Here is an 18905-nt window from a genome sequence, read left to right as displayed (position 1 = left end):
TTTTGGGGGGGGTTTTGGGGCATTTTGGGGGCGATTTTTGGGAGTTTTGGCCCCGTTCTGGCTGCCCTGGGGGGGTTTTAGGGGGGTCCCGATCCGGATTTGAGGAGGTCCCGAGCTCTTTTTGGGGTCCCGGGGGGTTTTGGGGGGCAGAAATTTGGGGTGGGGGGGTCCTGGGGGGTCCCTCGGGGAATTTTGGGGGATCCCGATGGAATTTGGGGCGATTTTTGGGGGCGATTTTTGGGAGTTTTGGCCCCGTTCTGGTTGCCCTGGGGGGGTTTTAGGGGGGGTCCCGAGCCGGTTTTGAGGGGGTCCTGAGCCCTTTTTGGGGGTCCCGGGGGGTTTTGGGGGGCGAAAATTGGGCCTGGGGGGTCCTGGGGGGTCCCTCTGGAAATTTTGGGGGATCCCGATGAAATTTGGGGCGTTTTGGGCGATTTTTCTGGGGGATTTTAGGGAGTTTGGCCCCGTTCTGGCTGCCCTGGGGGGGTTTTAGGGGGGGTCCCAAGCCGGTTTTGAGGGGGTCCCGAGTCCTTTTTGGGGGGTCCCGGGGGGTTTTGGGGGGCGAAAATTGGGGGTGCGGGGTCCTGGGGGGTCCCTCGGGGAATTTTGGGGGGTCCCGGGGAAATTTGGGGCATTTTGGGGGGGATTTGGGGCATTTTGGGCGATTTTTAGGGGGGATCCGGCCCCGTTCTGGCTGCCCTGGGGGGGTTTTAGGGGGGTCCCGAGTCCTTTTTGGGGGTCCCGGGGGGTTTTGGGGGGCGAAAATTGGGGGTGCGGGGTCCTGGGGGGTTCCTCTGGAAATTTTGGGGGGCCTTTGGGTGGAATTTTGGGAGTCCCATCCCCGGTTTTTGGGGGTCCCCGGAGGTTTTTTGGGGTCCCATCGCCATTTTCGGGGTTCCCAAACGCAATTTTGGGGATCCCATCCCCATTTCTTGGGGTCCATTTGGGTTTTTGGGGTCCCAAACCCTTTTCCGGGGGTCCCTGGGGGTTTTCGGGGGTCCCAAAGCCGATTTTTGGGGTTTCCAATCCCGATTTTTTGTGGTCCCTAACCCGATTTTTGGGTCCCACTCCCCATTTTTGGGGTCCTAAACCCTTTTCCGGGGTCCCATTCCCATTTCCGGGGGTCCCAATCCCGATTTTTGGGCTCCCATCCCCATTTCCGGGGGTCCCATTCCCCATTTTTGGGGTCCCATTCTCGTTTTTGGGGTCCCATTTCGGTTTTTGGGGTCCCAAACCCTTTTCCGGGGGTCCCTGGGGGTTTCCGGGGGTCCCAACCCCCATTTTTGGGGTCCCAAACCCCATTTTTGGGGTCCCAATCCCGATTTTGGGGTCCCATCCCCATTTTTGGGGTCCCAACCCAATTATTGGGGTCCCAAACCCTTTTCCGGGGGTCCCTGGGGGTTTTCGGGGGTCCCATCCCCATTTTTTGGGGTCCCAAACCCGATTTGCGGGGTCCCATCCCCATTTCCGGGGGTCCCATCCCCATTTCCGGGGGTCCAAATCCCGATTTTTGGTGTCCCCATCCCATTTCCGGGGGTCCCATTCCCATTTTCGGGGGTCCCAAACCCCATTTTTGGGTCCCCATTCCCATTTTTGGGGGTCACGGGGGTTTTTCGGGGGTCCCAACCCCGTTTTTGGGGTCCCAATCCCGATTTTTGGGGTCCCAATCCTGATTTTTTGTGTCCCCATCCCCATTTCCGGGGGTCCCATTCCCATTTTCGGGGGTCCCAAACCTCATTTTTGGGTCCCCATTCCCATTTTTGGGGTCCCAATCCCCATTTTCGGGGTCCCCATCCCCATTTTTGGGTCCCAATCCCCATTTTTGGGGTCCCATCCCCATTTTTGGGTCCCCATCCCCATTTTTGGGTTCCCATCCCCATTTTTGGGTCCCAATCCCCATTTTTGGGTCCCAATCCCGATTTTTGGGGTCCCATCCCCATTTTTGGGTCCCCATCCCCATTTTTGGGTTCCCATCCCCATTTTTGGGTCCCCAATCCGATTTTGGGGTCCCATCCCCATTTTTGGGGTCCCATTTGGGTTTTTTGGGCGCAGGTTCGGGCCCCCGGCTCCTCCTGGCCGAGGCTCTGGGGGCTCCCCCCCGGCTCCGGGCCCAGCAGCTCCTGGGGGTCCTGCAGAGCCCCCTGTTCCAGGCCCTGCTCGGTAAACACGGATTTGGGGCCAAAAACGGGGATTTTGGGAAAATTCGGGGGATTTTGGGGGAAAAATTTGGGATTTTGGGGGTTTTGGGGGAAAAAAATTTGGATTTTGGGGCGAAAATTGGGATTTTGGGGGGGGGTGCTGTGGGGTTTTTGGGGGTTCTGCAGAGGCCCCTGTTCCAGGCCCTGCTCGGTATGAGGGGGATTTGGGGTGAAAAATGGGGATTTTGGGAAAATTCGGGGGAAAAATTTGGATTTTTGGGGAAAAAATGGGGATTTTGGGCATGAAAATTGGGGATTTTGGGGGGTTTTGGGGGAAAATGTGGGGATTTTGGGGGGTGCTGTGGGGGTTTTGGGGGTTCTGCAGAGGCCCCTGTTCCAGGCCCTGCTCGGTACTGAGGGGATTTGGGGCCAAAAATGGGGATTTTGGGAAAATTCGGGGGAAAAATGGGGGAAAAATTTGGGATTTTGGGGGTTTTGGGGGAAAAAATTTGGATTTTGGGGCGAAAAATTGGGATTTTGGGGGGGGTCCTGTGGGGTTTTTGGGGGTTCTGCAGAGGCCCCTGTTCCAGGCCCTGCTTGGTACTGAGGGGATTTGGGGCCAAAAATGGGGATTTTGGGCAATTTTGGGGGAAAAGTTTGGAATTTTGAGGGGATTTTGAGGGAAAAAATTTGGATTTTGGGGGGATTTTGGGGGAAAATTGGGATTTTGGGGGGGCTCCTGTGGGGATTTTGGGGGTTCTGCAGAGGCCCCTGGTCCAGGCCCTGCTCGGTATGAGGGGATTTGGGGTGAAAAATGGGATTTTGGGAAAATTCGGGGGAAAAATTGGATTTTTGGGGGATTTTGGGCATGAAAATTGGGGATTTTGGGGGATTTTGGGGGGTTTTGGGGGAAAATGTGGGGATTTTGGGGGGCTCCTGTGGGGATTTTGGGGGTCCTGCAGAGGCCCCTGATCCAGGCCCTGCTTGGTATGAGGGGATTTGGGGTGAAAAATGGGGATTTTGGGCAACTTTGGGGAAAAATTGGGATTTTGGGGGATTTTGGGCAAAAAATTTGGGATTGTGGGGGAAAAATTGGGATTTTGGGGGGCTCCTGTGGGGATTTTGGGGGGTTCTGCAGAGGCCCCTGGTCCAGGCCCTGCTTGGTACTGAGGGGATTTGGGGTGAAAAACGGGGATTTGGGAAAATTCGGGGGAAAAAATGGGATTTTGGAGGTTTTGGAGGAAAAAATGGGTTTTGGGCAAGAAAATTGGGGATTTGGGGGGAAAAAATGGGGATTTTGGGGCTCCTGTGGGGATTTTGGGGGTTCTGCAGAGGCCCCTGGTCCAGGCCCTGCTCGGTATGAGGGGATTTGGGGTGAAAAATGGGGATTTTGGGAAAATTGGGAAAAAACGGGATTTTGGGTGACAAAATGGGGATTTTGGGGGGTTTTGAGGGAAAAATTGGGATTTTGGGGGGAGTTTGAGGGGGATTTTGGGGGCTCCTGTGGGGTTCTGCAGAGCCCCCTGTTCCAGGCCCTGCTCGGTATGAGGGGATTTGGGGTGAAAATGGGATTTGGGGAAAATTCGGGGAAAAATTTGGATTTTTGGGGAAAAAATGGGGATTTTGGGGGCAAAATGGGATTTTGGGCAAGAAAATTGGGATTTTGGGGGCTCCTGTGGGGTTTTGGGGTTCTGCAGAGCCCCCTGTTCCAGGCCCTGCTTGGTACGAGGGATTTGGGGGGAAAAAATGGGATTTTGGGAAATTCGGGGGAAAAATTGGGATTTTGGGGGATTTTGGGCAAAAAATTTGGATTTTGGGGGGAGTTCGAGGGGATTTTGGGGGGCTCCTGTGGGGGTTTGGGGGCTCCTGCAGAGGCCCCTGTTCCAGGCCCTGCTTGGTACTGAGGGGGATTTGGGGTGAAAAACGGGGATTTTGGGAAAATTCGGGGAAAAATTTGGATTTTGGGCAAAAAATTTGGATTTTGGGGGAAAAAATTGGGATTTTGGGGGCTCCTGTGGGATTTTGGGGGTTCTGCAGAGGCCCCTGTTCCAGGCCCTGCTTGGGTACTGAGGGGATTTGGGGTGAAAAACGGGGATTTGGGAAAAATTCGGGGAAAAATTTGGATTTTTGGGAAAAAATGGGATTTTGGGGGGCAAAAATGGGATTTTGGGCAAGAAAATTGGGATTTTGGGGCTCCTGTGGGGGTTTTGGGGGTCCTGCAGAGGCCCCTGTTCCAGGCCCTGCTTGGTACGAGGGGATTTGGGGGGAAAAAATGGGATTTTGGGAAAATTCGGGGGAAAAAATGGGGATTTTGGGGATTTTGGGGGAAAAAATGGGGTTTTGGGGGATTTTGGGGAATTTTTAGGGGGATTTTGGTGGAATTTTGGGGGGATTTGGGGGGGATTTTGGGGGGAATTTTGGGGGGATTTTGGGGGGATTTTGGGGCATTTTGGGGGAATTTTCGGGGAATTTTGCAGCATTTTGGGGGAATTTTGGGGGAATTTTGGGGAATTTTGGGGGAATTTTGGGGGCAATTTGGGGGGCAATTTTGGGGGGAATTTTGGGGGAATTTTGGGGCATTTTGGGCATTTTGGGGGGCATTTTGGGGGGCAATTTTGGGGCATTTTGGGGGAATTTTGGGGGGATTTGGGGGAATTTTGGGGGGGAATTTTGGGGGGATTTTGGGGGGAAATTTGGGGGGAATTTTGGGGGGATTTTGGGGCATTTTGGGGGGATTGTGGGGGGAATTTTGGGGCATTTTGGGGGGGATTTTGGGGGAATTTTGGGGGCATTTTGGGGGAATTTTGGGGGGAAATTTGGGGGGAAATTTGGGGGGAATTTTGGGGAATTTTGGGGGGCATTTTGGGGATTTTGAGGGGGGATTTTGGGGAGATTTTGGGGCAATTTTGGGGCATTTTGGGGGGAATTTTGGGGGGATTTTGGGGAATTTTGGGGGAATTTTGGGGAATTGTGGGGGGAATTTTGGGGAATTTTGGGGGAATTTTGGGGGCAATTTTGGAGCATTTTGGGGGAATTTTGGGGGAATTTTGCGGCATTTTGGGGGGAATTTTGGGGCATTTTAGGGGGGGATTTTGGGGGCAATTTTGGGGAATTTTGGGGGAATTTTGGGGCATTTTGGGGCATTTTGGGGGGCATTTTGGGGGCAATTTTGGGGCATTTTGGGGGAATTTTGGGGGAATTTTGGGGGGAATTTTGGGGGGATTTTGGGGGAATTTTGGGGCATTTTTGGGGCATTTTGGGGGAATTTTGGGGGAATTTTGGGGGGAATTTTGGGCATTTTGGGGGGATTTTGGGGGAATTTTGGTGGGGATTTTGGGGGGATTTTGGTGGGGATTTTGGGGGAATTTTGGGGGAATTTTGGGGGCAATTTTGGGGGTCTGACCCCATTTTTCCCCTCCCCCCCCAGACATCCAGGAGAGCTACGAGGCCTCCGTGAGCGGCCCCTCCCCCCACGCCAGGGTAACCCAAAAACGCCCAAATTCCCCCAAAAATCCCAAAACTTCCAAAGCCCCGAAATCCACCCCAAACCCCCCCCCCAAAAATACCTGGAAAAATCCCCCCCAAATCCACCCAAAAAACCCCTCAAAATCCGCCCAAAAAATGATAAAAAAAACCAAAATCCACCCAAAGAAAAAGAAAAAATTCCCATTAAAAAAAAAAAACAAATCCCCCAAATTCACCCAAAAATCATAAAAAAACCACAATAAAACCCCAAAATCCACCCAAAAATCCCTCCCAAAAAATGATAAAAAAACCCAAAATCCACCCCAAAAACCCAAAAAATCCCATTAAAAAACCCCAAATTCACCCAAAAATCACAAAAATGAACCACAAAAAAAGCCAAAATCCACCCCAAATCCCCCCCAAAAAAACCAAAAATCCACCCCAAAAAATCCCCATTAAAAAACCCCAAATCCCCAAAATCCCCCCAAAAATACAAAAAAAAAACCAAAATCCACCCCAAAACCCCCCAAAAATCCCCATTAAAAAACACCAAAATCACCCAAAAATCACCAAAAAAAAACCCCACAGAAAAACCCCAAAATCCCCATTAAAAAAACCCCAAAATCCCCAAATCACCCAAAATCTCCCCCAAAAATACTGAAAAAAACCGAAATCCACCCAAAAACCCCCAAATTCATCCCAAAATCCCCAAATCCACCCAAAATCTCCACAAAAATACAGAAAAAAACCAAAATCCACCCAAAAACCCCAAATTCCCCCAAATTCATCCCAAAATCCCCCCCCTAAAATCCCAAGCCCCTCCCCCTTCCTTTGGCCCCTCCCCAAAATCCCCCAAAATTCCCAAAATTCGCCCCAAAATCCCGAATTTCCCCCTCCAAAAAAAAAAAAACCCCAAAAATTTCAGCCCAAAAAGCCCCAAAATCCCGAAATTTTCCACCCCCACCCAAAAAAAATCCCAAATTCCTCCCTCGGGAGCCTTCATCCCCTCCCCCCCCGCCCGCTCCGGCGCCATCCTCATCCTCGCGAGCCTTCATCTTCATCTTCATCTTCATCATCTTCATCATCTTCATCCTCCTCATCCCGAGCCTTCATCCCCTGCCGGCGCCATCCTCTTCCTCCCGAGCCTTCATCTTCACCTTCCTCCTCATCCTCCTCCTCCTCTTCCTCTTCCCGAGCCTTCCTCCCGCTTTTCCCTCACCTTCCTCTTCCTCCCGAGCCTTCATCTTCACCTTCCTCCTCTTCCTCCTCCTCCTCTTCCTCTTCCCGAGCCTTCCTCCCGCTTTTCCTTCCTCTTCCTCCTCTTCCTCCCGAGCCTTCATCCCCCGAGCCCCGGCGCCATCCTCATCCTCCCGAGCCTTCATCTTCACCTTCCTCCTCCTCCTCTTCCTCCTGAGCCTTCATCCCCAGCCCGGGCTCCATCCTCATCCTCTCGGCCCCGCATCGCCGCTCCTTCATCTTCATCATCATCTTCATCATCTTCATCATCTTCATCATCTTCATCATCTTCATCTTCATCCTCCTCCTCCTCATCCGAGCCTTCCTCCCGCTTTTCCTTCCTCCTCCTCCTCCTCCTCCTCCTCGCGCTGCTCCTCCTCTTCCTCCCCCCCCCCCCCCCCACCCCCGGGGGGCTCCTTCATCTTCATCTTCATCATCTTCATCATCTTCATCCTCCTCCTCTTCTTCCTCCCTCCTTCATCCCCTCGCTCTCTTCCTCTTCCTCCTCCTCCTCCTCTTCCCGGGCCTTCCTCCCGCTCCTCCTCCTCCTCCTCCTCCCCTGGTCCCTCCCCCCGGGCCTTCCTCCTCCTCCCGCTCCTCCTCCTCCTCCTCCTCCTCCCGCTCTTCCTCCCTTCCCGCTGCCGCATCTTCCTCCTCCTCCTCCTCCTCCTCCTCTTCCTCCTCCTCCTCCTCCTCCTCCCCCCCAGATCTTCATCCCCTCCATCCTCCTCCTCCTCCTCCTCCTCCTCCTCCTCTTCATCCTCCTCCCCCCCCACCCCCCGAGCCTTCATCCCCTCATCCCCTCCATCCTCATCCTCCTCCCGCTCCTTCATCCCCTCCATCCTCATCCTCCTCATCCTCCCGAGCCTTCATCCCTTCATCCCCTCCATCCTCATCCTCCTCCTCCATCCTGGTCCTTCATCCCCCCCCCTCCCTTCCTCCTCCTCCTCTTCCCGGAGCCTCATCCCTGCATCCTCTCCATCCTCTTCCTCCCGCTCCTCCATCCTCCTCCTCCTCCTCCTCTCGAGCCTTCATCCTCTCCATTCATCCTCTCCATCCTCTTCCTCTTCCTCTCCCCCCACCCTTTCCCCTTCATCTTCCTCATCCCGAGCCTTCATCCCTTCACCCCCCCCATCCTCCTCTTCCTCCTCCTCTTCCTCCAGGGCCTTCATCCCCCCCTCCCCTCCTCCGGAGCCTTCATCCCTTCACCCCCCCCCATCTCCTCATCCTCGCGGCCTTCATCCCTTCATCCTCTCCATCCTCCTCATCCTCACCCCCCCCTTTTTTTTTTATATTTTTCCCTCCTCCTCCTCCTCTTCCCGGAGCCTTCCTCCCCCCCCCCCCCCATCCTCCTCCTCCTCCTCCTCCTCCTCCCGCGGGCCCCCCCGGCCCATGAGCGGCCGCCATGGATTGTTTGTGCATCGTCACCACCAAGGTACCCCCAAAACCGCCCGGATTCACCCCAAAACCGCCCCGGGATTCACCCGAGAGCGCCGCGGGGGCTGGGGGGGGGAGCGGGGGCGGTTTTGGGGGGATTTGGGGGAATTTGGGGGCGTTTTGGGGGGGTTTAGAGGGGGATTTGGGGGCTCTTGGGGGGATTTTGGGGGGTCCTGAGGGGGAGATTTGGGGCTCTTGGGGAGATTTTGGGGGGTCCTGGGGGGGATTTTGGGGTTCCTGAGGGGGATTTTGGGGCTCTTGGGGGATTTTGGGGGGTCCTGGGGGCCATTTGGGGGGTCCTGGGGGGGATCCGGGAGGTCCTGGGGGGCATTTGGGGGGTTCTGAGGGGATTTTGGGGGGTTTAAAGGGGGATTTGGGGGGTCCTGAGGGGATTTTGGGGTTCCTGAGGGGGAGATTTGGGGCTCTTAGGGGGATTTTGGGGGGTCCTGAGGGGGAGATTTGGGGCTCTTGGGGAGATTTTGGGGGTCCTGGGGGGATTTTGGGGTTCCTGAGGGGGATTTTGGGGCTCTTGGGGAGATTTTGGGGGCTCTTGGGGGGATTTTGGGGGGTCCTGAGGGTAAATTTGGGGCTTTTGGGGAGGGGATTTGGGGCTCTTGGGGGTAAATTTGGGGCTCTTGGGGGGATTTTGGGGGGTCCTGGGGGGCATTTGGGGGGTCCTGAGGGGATTTTAGGGGGTTTTGGGGGAGATTTTGGGGGGTCCTGAGGGCATTTGGGGGTCCTGAGGGGATTTTGGGGTTCTTGGGGGTAAATTTGGGTCTCTTGGGGAGAGGATTTGGGGCTCTTGGGGAGATTTTGGGGGTCCTGAGGGGGATTTGGGGGGTCCTGAGGGGCATTTGGGGGGTTTGGGGGTAAATTTGGGCTCTTGGGGGGATTTTGGGGGGTCCTGAGCAGCTCCGGAGACTTTGGGGGGGTCCTGGGGGGGATTTTGGGGGGTCCTGGAGGGGATTGGGGGGGATTTGGGGGCTCTTGGAGGGGCTCAGGAAAGATTTGGGGGGGTCTGGAAGGGTTTGGGGGCGATTTTGGGGCATTTTGGGGGGATTTGGGGCATTTTGGGGGGATTTTGGGGCTCCTGGGAGATTTTGGGGGGCTCTGGAAAGATTGGGGGGGGTCTGGAAGGGCTTGGGGGCGATTTTGGGGCATTTTGGGGAGGATTTGGGCATTTTGGGGGGGATTTGGGGGCTCCGAGGAGGTTTTGAGGGGGAATTGGGGGGTCCTGAGGGGGATTTTGGGGCTCTTGGGGGGATTTTGGGGGGGGGCCGAGGGGATTTTGGGGCGGATTTGGGGCATTTTGGGGGCTTTGAGGGGGATTTGGGGGCTCCAAGGGGATTTTGGGTTTTCTGAGGGGATTTTGGGGGTCCTGAGGGGATTTTGGGGTTTTCTGAGGGATATTGGGGTTTTCTGAGGGGATTTTGGGTTTTCTGAGGGGATTTTGGGGGTCCTGAGGGGATTTTGGGGGTTCTGAGGGGATTTTGGGGTTTCCTGAGAGGATTTTGGGGCTCTTGGGGGTCTCCGTTGAGATTTTGGGGGGGTGGGGGTGGATCCGGGAGAGATTTTGGGGCGATTTGGGGCATTTTAGGGGGTTCCGAGGTGGTTTTGGGGCAGATTTTTGGGGTTTATGGGGAGGAATTTTGGGTCTCGACCCCTCCGAGGCCTCGCTGTGGATTTGGGGGGGGATTTTGGGGTTTTTTGGGGGGGGATTTTGGATTTTTTGGGGGGGATTTTTGGGGTTTTTGGGGGGGGGATTTTGGGGTTTTTTTGGGTTTTTTTGGGGGGGGTTTTTGGGGGGGATTTTGGGGGTTTTTTGGGGGGGGATTTTGGGGTTTTTTGGGGTTTTTTTGGGGGGGTTTTTGGGGGGGTATTTTGGGTTTTTTGGGGTTTTTTGGGGGGGTTTTTGGGGGGATTTTGGGTTTTTTTGGGGGTGGGGGAGGGGCGGTGTCCCCCCAAATCTCGGGGGTGTCACCACGTGGCGGCCGCGGCGTTTCCATGGCAACGCGCGGGGGAGGGGACAGCGCACGTGGGGGCGGGGGAGGGGAGGGGAAGGGAAAGGGGAAGGGGAAGGGGGGGGGGGTTCCCAAAATCCTGCATGAAACCCCCAAAAATCCGCCCCGAAAAACCCCAAAATGCCCCAAAACCGGCACTGAAACCCTCAAATCCCCCAAAATCGGCCAGGAAACCCCAAAATTCTGCCCTAAAAAGCTTCAAATCCCCCAAAATCGGCCAGAAAACCCCAAAAATCCGCCCTAAAAAGCCTCAAAATGCCCCAAAACCGACCCTAAAAGCCTCAAATCCCCCAAAACCGAACCTAAAACCCTGAAATCCCCCAAAATTGGCCAGGAAACCCCAAAATTCCACAAAATCGACCATAAACCCCAAAATCTGCCCTAAAAAGACTCAAAATGCCCCAAAACCGGCCCTAAAAGCCTCAAATTCCCCAAATCTGACCCTGAAACCCCCAAATCCCCCAAAATTTGCCATAAAACCCCAAAATTCCACAAAATCAGCCAGAAAACCCCAAAAATCCGCCCTAAAAAGCCTCAAAATGCCCCAAAACCGGCACCAAAACCCTCAAATCCCCCAAAACCAAACCTAAAACCCTCAAATCCCCCAAAATCGGCCATAAACCCCAAAATTCCACAAAACCGGCCACAAAACCCCCAAAATCCACCCTAAAACCCCTCAAAATGCCCCAAAACCGGCACTAAAAGCCTCAAATCCCCCAAAACTGAACCTAAAACCCTGAAATTCCCCAAAATCGGCCATAAAACCCCAAAATTCTACAAAATCGGCCAGAAAACCCCAAAAATCCGCCCTAAAAAGCCTCAAAATGCTCAAAACCGACCCTAAAAGCCCCAAATCCCCAAAACCGAACCTAAAACCCTCAAATCCCCCAAAATTTGCCATAAAACCCCAAAATTCCACAAAACCAGCCAGAAAACCCCAAAAATCTGCCCTAAAACCCCTCAAAATGCCCCAAAACCGGCACCAAAACCCTCAAATCCCCCAAAACCGAACCTAAAACCCTCAAATCCCCAAAATTTGCCATAAAACCCCAAAATTCCACAAAATCAGCCAGAAAACCCCAAAAATCCGCCCTAAAAAGCCTCAAAATGCCCCAAAACCGCACTAAAAGCCTCAAATTTCCAAAATTGGCCAGAAAACCCCAAAATTCCACAAAACCGACCCTAAAACCCCCAAATCCCCTCAAATTGGCCCCAAATCCCCCCCAAACCATCCCTAAACCCCCAAATCCGCCCTAAAAATTCCCCAAATTGCCCCAAATGGGCCCTGAACCCCTCAAATGCCCAAAATTGGACCCTAAAACCCCAAACCCTCCCAAACTGGACCTAAACCCCGTAAATCCTAAAAAACCGACCCTAAAAGGCCCCAAATTCTCCAAAATCAGCCCTAAAACCCCCAAAATCTCCAAAATCCCAAAATCGGCCATAAATAGCCACAAATTTTCCCCCAAAACCGACCCTAAAACCCCAAAATCTGCCCTAAAAATCCCGAAAATGCCCCCAAATGGGCCCTGAAAGCCCAAAATGCCCCAAAATCGGCCCTAAAAACCCGAAAATGCCCCAAAACCCCGAAAATGCCCCCAAACCGTCCCTAAAACCCCAAATCCCCTAAAACCGACCCTAAAATTCCCCAAATCTCCCCAAACTGGACCTAAAACCCCCAAATCCCACAAAACCGACCTTAAAATCCCAGAATTAGCCCTAAAAATCCCCCAAATCCCCTAAACCCGGCTCTTAAACCCCACAAAATGCCCCAAATCGGCCCTAAAACCCCCAAATCCCACAAAACAACCCTAAAACCCCAAAATCCCACAAAATCAGCCCCAAATACCCCAAAATCGGCCCTGAAACTCCCAAAATCCCCCGAAATTTGCCCTAAAATCCCCCAAATCCCCCAGAATTGGCCCGAAACCCCAAAACAGCCCTGAAACCCCCAAATCCCAAAAAATCGGCCCTAAAGCCTCCAAAATTTGCCCTAAAACGCCTCAAAATTGGCCTAAAACCCCCAAACCCCACAAAATCAGCCCCAAATACCCTAAAATTGGCCCTAAAAACCCCAAACCCCCCAAATCTGACGTTAACCCCCAAAATCAGCCCTAAAACCCCAAAAATTGGCCCCAAAAGCTCCGAAATGGAGCCTAAAACCCTAAAATTTGCCCTTTAACCACAAAATTGGCCCTAAAACCCCAAAATTGCACCTAAATCCCGTGAAATTGGCCCTAAACCCCCAAAATCGACCCTAAAACCCCAAAATCGACCTTAAAACCCCAAAATCAGCCCTGAACTCCCCCAAATCCCTCAAAATCTGCCCTGAAACCCAAAATCGGCCCCAAAAATGCCCCAAAATCGGCCCCAAAAATGCCCCAAAATCGGCCCCTAAATCTCCCTAAATTGGCCCAAAATCAGCCCAGAAAGCCCCGAAATCCCCTAAACTTGGCCCTAAACTCCCCCAAAATCACCCAAATTTCCCCAAATCCCTAAAATTGACCCCGAAATTCCCAGAATCTGCCCTAAAAACCCCAAAAATTGGCCCTAAAATCCCCAATATTGGCCCTAAAGCCTCAAAATTGACCCAAATCCCCCAAATGTGCCTGAATTCCAAAAAATCACCTGAAAATCACAAAATTCACCCGAAAACCCTCAAAAATTCATCCTAAACCCGCAAAATTCACCTGAAATCCCCAAAATTCACCCAAATCCCCAAAAGTTCACCCGAAAACCCAAAATTCATCTGAAAACCCCCAAAATTCACCTTAAACCCCAAAAATTCACCTGAACTTCCCAAAAATTCACCTGAAAACCTTCAAAAATTCCCCTGAATTCCCTCAAAATTCGCCTTAAAACCCCCAAAAATTCCCCTGAATTCCCCCAAAATTCAGCTAAAACCCAAAAGATTCACCTGAAAACCCCAAAATTTCACCTTGAACCCCCGAAAATTCATCCGAATTCCCTCAGAAATTCCCCTAAAACCCAAAATTCCCTGAATTCCCCCAAAATCCCCTCAGGATTGGCCCGGCCCTCCCCAGAGCTGCCGGAACTCCTCCAAAATCGGCCCCAAAATCTCCCAAAATCCTCCCAAAATCCACCTGAAACCCCCCCAAAATTCCACCCCCCACCCTCATTCCTCCTTCCAACCCCGACTTCCCCTCAGGAATTCCTAAATTTGCCCCAAATCGCCTCAAATTCGCCCCAAATTTGCCCCAAGTTTTCCCCAAAATCTCCCCAAATTCCCCCTCCCGCCATTCCCACGCCGTTGCCACGGCAACCAAGCCCCGCCCCCTTTTCCTGCCGTTCCCGCGGCAACCAGGCCACGCCCCCTCCTCCCCCCGTTGCCCCGGCAACGCCTTCCCGCGCTGGTTGCCACGGCAACGCCGCGCCAAAAGCGGAGGCCCCGCCTACTCAGCCCCTCCCACGTGACCGCGGGGTGGCGCGCGTTGCCGTGGAGACGGCGAGGGGGCGGGGTTTGCGTGAGGGGAAAGGGGCGGGGCTTCCAAAAGGGCGGGCACGGGGGCTCGGAGGGGTCAAGCAAGGACAGGTACGGGGTGAGGGGGGGGGTTAGGGGGTCCCGAGGCCCCTCTTGGGGGTCCTGGGGGCCATTTTAGGAATTTTCTCGGTGGTTTTGGGGGTCCTGAGGCCCCACTTTGGTGTCCTGAAGGGGTCCTGGGAGTTTCTGTGGTTTTGGGGTGCCCGAGGCCCCTTTTGGGGGTCCTGGGCGGCTTTTTGGGCCTTTTCTCGGTGGTTTTGTGGCTCCTGAGGCCCCTCTTGAGGCTCCTAAGGGGCTCCTGAGGGTCTCTGTGGTTTTTGGGGTGCCCGGGGTTCCTGGCTGTGTTTTTGGGGGCTCCTGTGGGGGCCTCTCAGGGGGTTTTGAGGGGCGTCCTGGGGTTCGTTTGGAGGCCCTGGTGCTGCTCTCGATGGTCCTGGGGGGTCTCTCTGTGCCGCTCTCGATGGTTTGGGGTCTCTCTGTCCCCCTCTCTGTGACCCTGGAGGTCCTGGGGGTCCTGGTGCTCCCTCTGTGATTTTTGGGGTCTCTCTGGGCCCTTCCTGATGCTTTTGGGGGGGTCCTGGGGGTCGTTTGGGGGTCCTGGTGCTCCTCTCCTTGGTCTCAGGGGTCTCTCTGTCCCTCCTGGGGGTCTCTCTATGACCCTGGAGGTCCCGGGGGGTCTCTCTGTCCCCCTCTCTATGATTTGGGGGTCTCTCTGTCCCCCTCTCTATGACCGTGGAGGTCCCGGGGGGTCTCTCTTTCCCCCTCTCTATGGTTTGGGGGTCTCTCTGTCCCCCTCTCTATGACCGTGGAGGTCCCGGGGGTCTCTCTTTCCGTCTCTCTATGGTTTGGGGGTCTCTCTGTCCCCCTCTCTATGACCCTGGAGGTCCCGGGGGTCTCTCTTTCCCCTCTCTATGGTTTGGGGGTCTCTGTCCCTCTCGGAGGTCTCCTCTATGATCCCGGTGCTCCTGGGGGTATTTTGGGGGGGTCCCGGTGGAATTTTGGGGATCCCGGGAAGATTCCGGGGGTCCCGGGGGGGGGATTTGGGGCTTCCGGAGGGGCCTTACACCCCCCCAAGCCCCTCCCCCACCCCTTTATCCCCTCCCCCTCCCGTTAATCCCCGTTAATCCCGGAGGAGCCTCCGGGGTTGGGGGGGGAGGGGAATCCCGGAGCAGGTGGGGGGGGGGAGGGGAGGGGGGGTCCCGGTGCCCGGTGGGGTTTGGGGGGGGGTCCCGGGGGGGGTCCCGATGGCGGGAACGGCCCCGGCCCCGTTGGCTGCGGGGGTCCCGGGACCGGGGGGGGTCCCGGTGACCGGGAGGGGCCCGGGGGGGGTCCCGGGATGCGCGGGGGGGTCCCGGGGGGGGGGTCCCGGGTGTTTCTCGCCGCTGCTCTGCCAGTGCCGCCTGGTCTGGAGGGACCGGAGCCTCTCGCTGGCCTTCGGCTGCAAGGTGGGACCCACTGGGGGGCACTGGGATGGACTGGGAGGGACTGGGATGGACTGGGAGGGGATTTGGGGAGACTGGGATGGACTGGGGGGGACTGGGAGGGGATCTGGGGAGACTGGGATGGACTGGGGGGGACTGGGAGAGGTTTTGGGGAGACTGGGATGGACTGGGAGGGGACTGGGATGGACTGGGATGGATTGGGAGGGGATCTGGGGAGACTGGGATGGACTGGGATGGACTGGGAGGGGATTTGGGAGACTGGGATGGGGTTTAGGGGGACTGGGATGGACTGGGATGGACTGGGAGGGGATTTGGGGAGACTGGGATGGACTGGATGGACTGGGGGGGGACTGGGATGGACTGGGAGGGGATCTGGGAGACTGGGATGGGGTTTAGGGGGATTGGGAGCACTGGGAGAGGGACTGGGATGGACTGGGATGGACTGGGAGAGGTTTAGGAGAGACTGGGATAGACTGGATGGACTGGGATGGACTGGGAGAGGTTTTGGGGAGACTGGGATGGACTGGGATGGACTGGGATGGACTGGGACGGGACTTGGGGAGACTGGGATGGACTGGGGGGGACTGGGATGGACTGGATGGACTGGGAGGGGATCTGGGGAGACTGGGATGGGGTTTAGGGGGACTGGGAGAGGGACTGGGATGGACTGGGATGGACTGGGAGAGGTTTTGGGGAGACTGGGATGGGGTTTAGGGGGACTGGGAGCACTGGGAGGGACTGGGATGGACTGGGATGGACTGGGAAGGACTGGAGGGGCACTGGGAGGGACTGGGATGAGATCTGGGGGGACTGGGATGGACTGGGAGCACTGGGGGGCACTGAGGGGGCACTGGTAGGAACTGGGATGGACTGGGAAGGGGCACTGGGAGGGACTGGGAGCACTGGGAACACTGGGAGCACTGCTGGACCATACTGGGACCCCCCCAGTTCTGTACTGGGACCCTCCAGGACCTTACTGGGAGCACTGGGACCCCCCCAGTTCCATACTGGGAGCACTGGGACCCCCCCAGTTCCATACTGGGAGCACTGGGACCCCCCCAGTTCCATACTGGGACCCCCCAGTTCCATACTGGGAGCACTGGGACCCCCCCAGTTCCATACTGGGAGCACTGGGACCCCCCCAGTCCCTCCCAGTCCCCCTCAGTTCCATACTGGGACCCCCCAGTTCCATACTGGGAGCACTGGGACCCCCCCCAGTTCCATACTGGGACCCCCCCAGTTCCATACTGGGAGCACTGGGACCCCCCCAGTTCCATACTGGGAGCACTGGGGCCCCCCCAGTCCTGACCCAGTTTCCTCCCAGTTTAATCCTTCCCAATCCCCAAACTGGGATTAACTGGGATTAACTGGGCGGAGCCTCGGAACCGCCTCAGTGTGCACGAACGGCCCGAATTTACATAAATCTGCATGGCTCTGGTGCTAATTTGCATAAATTTGCATGAATTGCAGAAATACCGGTACCAAGATGAGGACAGCCCCCCCCTGGAGCAGAGCCCCGCCCACCTGCCCAGCCAGGTAAGGCCCCGCCCACACGGGAGGCCACGCCCACATCAGGACAGGCCACACCCATGTATGGAAAAGCCACGCCCCTTCAAGACAGGCAATGTCAATATATGGACAAACCACGCCCCCTTTAGAGGCCCCACCCATTCCAGGACAGTCAATTCCAATATATGGACAAACCACGCCCCCTTTTAGAGGCCACGCCCACTTCAGGACATGCAATGTCCACATATGGATAAGCCACGCCCCCTTCTAGAGGTCACGCCCACTTCAGGACAGGCAATGTCCAAATATAGACAAAGCCACGCCCCCTCTGGTAGGCCACGCCCACTTCTGAGCACGCAACACCTAAATATGGACAGGCCACGCCCCTTTTTTTGTGAAAGCCACGCCCGCTTTCATTTACCCCACGCCCAAATATGGACCTGCCGCGACCATTTCGGTGTGGCCACGCCCCCCATGGAGAGGCCACGCCCCCCGGGGCCAGCGATGACGTCATGGGCGCATCGATGACGTCACTGCCCTTGCCATGAGATCACCAACGAGAACAATGATGTCACGCCTTGGGGGCGGGGCCACTGATGACGTCACTGATGACGTCATAAGAGTCGGGTTGGGGTATTTGGGGTGGGGGAGGGAAAATTTGGGGATTTGGGGGGAAATTCGGGAATTTGGGGGGAAATTTTGGGGAAAATTTGGGGAAAATCTGGGAGGTTTTGGGGCATTTGGGGGAAAATTTGGGATTTTGGAGCCGATTTTGTGGGGAAATCGGAATTTTGGGGTGGAATTTGGGGGATTTTGGGGAATTTTGGGGGAATATTTTGGGAGAATTTTTGGGAATTTTGGGAGAATTTTTGGGGAATATTTTGGGATTTTTTGGGGGAATATTTTGGGGAATTTTGAGGGAATTTTGGGGCAATTTTGGGAGAATTTGGGGGGAATATTTTGGGAAGTTTTGGGAATATTTGGGGAATTTGGGGGGATTTTTGGGGAAATATTTTTAGGAATCTTTGGGAAATTTGGGGGAATTTTTGGGAATATTTGGGGGGAATTTTTGGAGAATTTTTGGGGAATATTTTGGGGATTTTGGGGGAATTTTGGGGGAATATTTTTGGGAATTTTGGGGAATTTTTGGGGAATTTTTGGGAATATTTTGGGAATTCTTTGGGGAAATTTTTGGGGAATATTTTGGGGAATTTTTTGGAGAATTTTTGGGGAAATTTTTTGGATTTTTGGGGAGATTTTTGGGAATATTTTGGGTGATTTTTTGGGAATTTTGGGGGATTTTTTGGGGATTTTTTTTGGGAATATTTTGGGGAATTTTGAGGGAATTTTGGGGCAATTTTGGGGCAATTTTTGGGAGAATTTGGGGGGAATATTTTGGGGAATTTTCTGGGAATGTTTTGGGGAATATTTGGGGGATTTTGGGGAAATATTTTTGGGAATATTTTGGGGAATTCTTGGGGAATTTTTTGGGATTTTTTTGGGGAATATTTTGGGGAATTTTTTGGGGAATATTTTGGGTGGATTTTTTGGAGAATTTTTGGGGAATATTTTGGGGAATTTTGGGGGAATATTTGGGGGATTTTTTGGGATTTTTTTGGGAATTCTTTGGGGAATTTTTAGGGAATATTTGGGGAAATTTTGGGGAATTTTTTGGGGAATATTTTGCGGGAATTTTTTGGAGAATTTTTGGGGAATTTTTTGGGATTTTTGGGGGGATTTTTGGGGAGTTTTTAGGGAATTTTTTGGGGAATTTTTGGGGAATATTTTGGGATTTTTTGGGAATATTTTGGGGAATTTTGAGGGAATTTTGGGGCAATTTTGGGGCAATTTTTGGGAGAATTTGGGGGAATATTTTGGGAAGTTTTGGGGAAGTTTTGGGAATTTTGGGGGGATTTTGGGGAATATTTTGGGGAATATTTGGAGAATTTTTGGGGAATATTTTGGGAATTTTGGGGAAATATTTTTGGGAATATTTTGGGGAATTTTGGGTGGAATTTTGGGAAATTTTGGGGAATTTTTGGGAATATTTTGGGGAATTTTTTGGGAGAATTCTTTGGGGAATTTTGGGATTTTTTGGGGAATATTTGGGATTTTTTGGGGGAATTTGGGATATTTTGGGGGGGTTCTGTCGGTCTCT

The 18905-nt window shown here is 54.0% G+C and overlaps 1 protein-coding gene across 1 annotated transcript in view; it reads left to right on the top strand.

Moving 5' to 3' along the window:
• The first annotated feature begins 8136 nt into the window (after positions 1 to 8136).
• DLG4 (discs large MAGUK scaffold protein 4) overlaps positions 8137 to 18905 on the top strand; it is a 44852-nt gene continuing 34083 nt past the window's right edge. Inside the window, 2 exon segments of the mRNA XM_077192910.1 lie at positions 8137 to 8271; positions 16709 to 16774. Of these exon segments, the coding sequence (XP_077049025.1) occupies positions 8242 to 8271; positions 16709 to 16774 (96 nt within the window). The 5' untranslated portion in view covers positions 8137 to 8241.

This window comes from Agelaius phoeniceus, chromosome 36, assembly GCF_051311805.1.
Source record: "Agelaius phoeniceus isolate bAgePho1 chromosome 36, bAgePho1.hap1, whole genome shotgun sequence".
In the NCBI taxonomy this organism is placed as follows: Eukaryota; Metazoa; Chordata; class Aves; order Passeriformes; family Icteridae; genus Agelaius; species Agelaius phoeniceus.
The sequence above is the reverse complement of the archived record's forward strand: the minus strand, read 5'-3'. Positions and strand labels throughout refer to the sequence as shown.